The sequence below is a fragment of the Medicago truncatula genome, chromosome 7 (genome assembly GCF_003473485.1).
Source record: "Medicago truncatula cultivar Jemalong A17 chromosome 7, MtrunA17r5.0-ANR, whole genome shotgun sequence".
NCBI lineage: Eukaryota > Viridiplantae > Streptophyta > Magnoliopsida > Fabales > Fabaceae > Medicago > Medicago truncatula.
The window spans coordinates 13,666,623-13,670,499 of NC_053048.1; the positions used below are offsets into that span (position 1 = coordinate 13,666,623).

At 29.1% G+C, this 3,877-nt stretch overlaps 1 protein-coding gene across 1 annotated transcript; it reads right to left on the reverse strand.

Annotated features, from left to right (window-relative positions):
• Nucleotides 1-428: 428 nt before the first annotated feature.
• On the reverse strand, nt 429-1,273 carry LOC25498043 (transcription factor MYB118). The gene is made up of 2 exons (XM_024770838.1): nt 1,244-1,273; nt 429-785 (listed from the first exon to the last, which is right to left on the reverse strand). The coding sequence occupies exons 1-2, from the start codon at nt 1,271-1,273 to the stop codon at nt 429-431; spliced, it is 387 nt and encodes a 128-aa protein (XP_024626606.1).
• Nucleotides 1,274-3,877: the final 2,604 nt, after the last annotated feature.

Sequence of the window (3,877 nt, forward strand, 5' to 3'; positions counted from 1 at the left end):
TACAACGTTAACAGAAAATAATACTTTAATAATAACAATAATAATAATAATAATAATAATAATAATAATAATAATAATAATAATAATAATAATAATAATAATAATATATTTGTATGTTATACTTCATATGCCTAAGTATCCATCAAGTTCTTATTTAAGAATTGTGTCACTTACACAAGTAGCCCTAATTGAGGAAATTAAGCAAAACAAACTAAACATCAAAACACCTTAAGGGTGTGTTTGGATAGAGGGTTTAGGAGGGGAAGGAAGAGGATGGTTTATTTTTTATTTTTAAATTACAGACACTACAAAATATTTTTTCAAAAGTCAACATATTAACATGATAAACAATCATATTATACTTCATTCACACTTAATTTATTTTTTAAAAATCCATTCCCCTCCTAAACCCTAAATCTAAACACACCCTAAAGGTTTCCACATAACATCTTCATGAAATTGATTTCCTTCTTCATGGGAGCCTCGGGATAAAACTCTAATCCATATAACTCATAATCATCATTGAACGTCATTGGCACATATCCACCAAGTTCATCTTCTAAAGTAGTCAAACCTTCAAAAATGTAATTAGGTTGGTTCTCAATTTTCACCATTTTCATGGATTTTTTCTTGGCATCCTCGACTTGCTTAATGGCGTTCAAATGATTCTTAACATAACTATCGTTACGTCCTGGCAATCTTCTTGAAATTTCAGTCCAGTTGTCTCCAAATATGTTGTGGGCTTGATCTAGTATGTTTTGCTCCTCCTCACTCAATGGCTCATTCTACAATTATACAAAACATGTTTAAATTAGGTCTATATATATAATTAAATAGAGGAAGATTTCCATTTCACCAATTTGTTTCCATTCATGTGCAATATTTTTATTATGTATCTTACAAGACACCACATCCATTAGGTTTTTCAATGAAATGTAATAACTAAAACTATTATGTCAATATTGTACAATCTATAAGAACTTGCATCAATGAATATAAAATAAATGTTAGCTACGAATTCCACTTATTGTTATAAAATCATATACAAATGATGATTCAACTGCATTTATGCATTTAACTGATATGCATTTCTATTTTTTTATCTATTTGATGCGGTTTTATGTACATGTAAAAGCATTATATGTGTAGGTTTACGCAATAAAAATAAAAAAGAATTTTGCTAAAAAAAATGTTAAAAAAGGATTTAAAAAGAAACACCTTAATATCTGGTTTAAGATGGTACCATCTCTCCATGCATTGTTTTAAGGTCCATCGATTTAGAAAGAGATCCACCGATTCGACAAAAATGCTAAAAAAATATATTAAAACAAGATAAGATTAATCAAATTGCAAAACAAAAGAGTTAAACATATCTTGAACTTGAACCATAATAAAACTATATATGAAAACATGTAGAAATTATAAATGATTTTAGCCTTAAATATCAAAATAGTCCCTGCAAATATCTGACATTTTGGTTTTAGTTCCTGTAAAAATATACAAAAAATTTGGTTTTGGTATTTTGTTTTTATCCTTATAAAATTGATTCATATTGGATTGGTCCTTGTAGTGTGTAGAATATTTGATTTTAGCCCCTCAAAATGAGGACTAAAATGAATATTATAGGGACCAATTTCAATATGAAATGATTTTACAAGGATTAAAACAAAATACCAAGGACCAAAACCAAATATTCTATATTTGCAGGGACTAAAACCAAAAAAATATTTTTAGAGGGACTAAAACTAAAACGTCAGATATTTGCAGGGACCATTCCCATATTTAAGCCATGATTTTATGTACCTATTCTCTTTTGTAGTCCATCGCTCAGCATTTATATTGGAATATTTGTGATGAATTTCATTATTCTCCTGAATAGTCTTCTGCTGGTTATGGTAAATGAGAACGGGTTCTTGATCATGGTCTTGATATTTGTGTCCAATTTCATTGGTGTCTGCAGTCTTGTAATAAGAGGTTGCAAAACTAGAGTGATGGTTAACCTCATCCATATGATATTCCCTATATTTACTACAATCATTTTGAGACATGGGAAACATTGTGGTGATCTCTATGAGTTTTATGAAAAATCTCCAAAACTATAAGAAAAAATATCTGCAAAAAATTATGAAATATCTTCATTAATGAGATTGAAGATAAACTAGTTAGAGAGAGAGAGAGAGAGAGAGAGAGAGAGAGAGAGAGAGAGAGAGAGATTTTCTTTTAGAAAGGGTTTATTTTTATTAAATTAGCAATGCACAAGCAGTACAAAGGTTATCAAGAAAGATACAAAGCCAAATAGCCAAACCCTAGAGTAAGTAGAAGGGATTAGGGTTCCAAGAGTTTATATGAGCTCTACCTTTAGTTCTTAAAAATTAATAAAATATAAATAAATGAAGGAGTGAGCTCTCAAAACACTTGATAATTCTCGTAACTGCTAGTAATTTGAAAAAATCACTTAATTCAATATAATTATACGTAAAAATTATCGTGTCACGTGTCCGACACTAGGACACGTCTAATCCAAAAAATATAGGTGCATCATAACTCATGACTCTTGTACCCAACAAAAAGAATCCGGTGAAGTTATCAATTTTGAAACTTTGTGGATTTGGTGTAATCAAATTTACTAAAATTTTGTGATGATCAAATTAAAAAGATTTTATCTAAGAACATGGACACACAGACACGACACGGAAAATAATTTGAAAAAATGACATAATTTAGTATAATCATAGATGTCGTGTTCGATAACGGTATACACCTAATTCGAGAGATGTAGTTGCTTCATAGGATTTGATCAAAATCATCACAAACATTTATCTAATGATCAAACCAAAAATAGATATTTTTATCAACGAACCAAAAACTGATCTAACGAAATTGCATCTAATGTTTTTTTACATAAATTTCTTCTAACGTTTTCTAAGGAATATTGAATTGTGTTTTCATCTAACCTAGCTAAAAAAACACTCTGCTGCCAGTAACAAATAAAGAGGAAATAAACACAATATATTGCAGAAAACACAATAAAATCAGATTCTATTAATATTTTTTTTTTTTAACGAATCAAAATGAAATATATTGCTCAAAAGAAAGGTGATTCACCCCACACAAGGTGTGTTAAAGTGATGAATCACCCAACGTCTGTTACAAACAACAAGCACCTAAAACCAATGCCAAATCAAACGAATCCAAAAAGCTGTAAAACAAGAAATTACATGATACCCATACAAAAAAGTGGATATCGCCACCAATCATGAAAATCAAACGGAAAACTAGCAACATTGGACGAAAGCCAAAGAAAGGAAAAGAGCTTCACTCTTTCAACAATGCTAAGAGGAATAGATTCTTTTAATATTAATAAAGGTAAGAAACAATAAAAACAGCACCAACGGAAGAAAGAATTAATAAAAAATAAGACAATATATTGATGAAGTTTATTAAACCCTACCTCTATGGCTCTAAAGACGGTCTCTGTCTACCTTCTGTATATTCTTTTAGGGCTAAAATTCTGACCAATGTTTTATAAATTTTTGTGCTCACGTGAGATGTATATATAGAACTTTCTTGATGAAGTGGATATAGAAGGTAATAAAAAAAAACAGATAAAATTAATTATGGAATCAATCAATTCAAATAAATTTTCTCATCAAATCTATTCATTCTCTTTTGGTTGATTTATTTTATTTTTAGCTGCTTTCTTTTTAGTTTTTTTTTTTATAGCATAAGAAAACATGTGTTTCGTTTTTGTTTTTATCTTTTTTTTTACAAGAGTGGTTCCACCTTCTAACCGTGTATTTTTCATTGTACCGAAGTTGGACCAAAATGAATTGAAAACATAGGGGAGAAAAGAATACTATTATTTATTGTTAAAAAA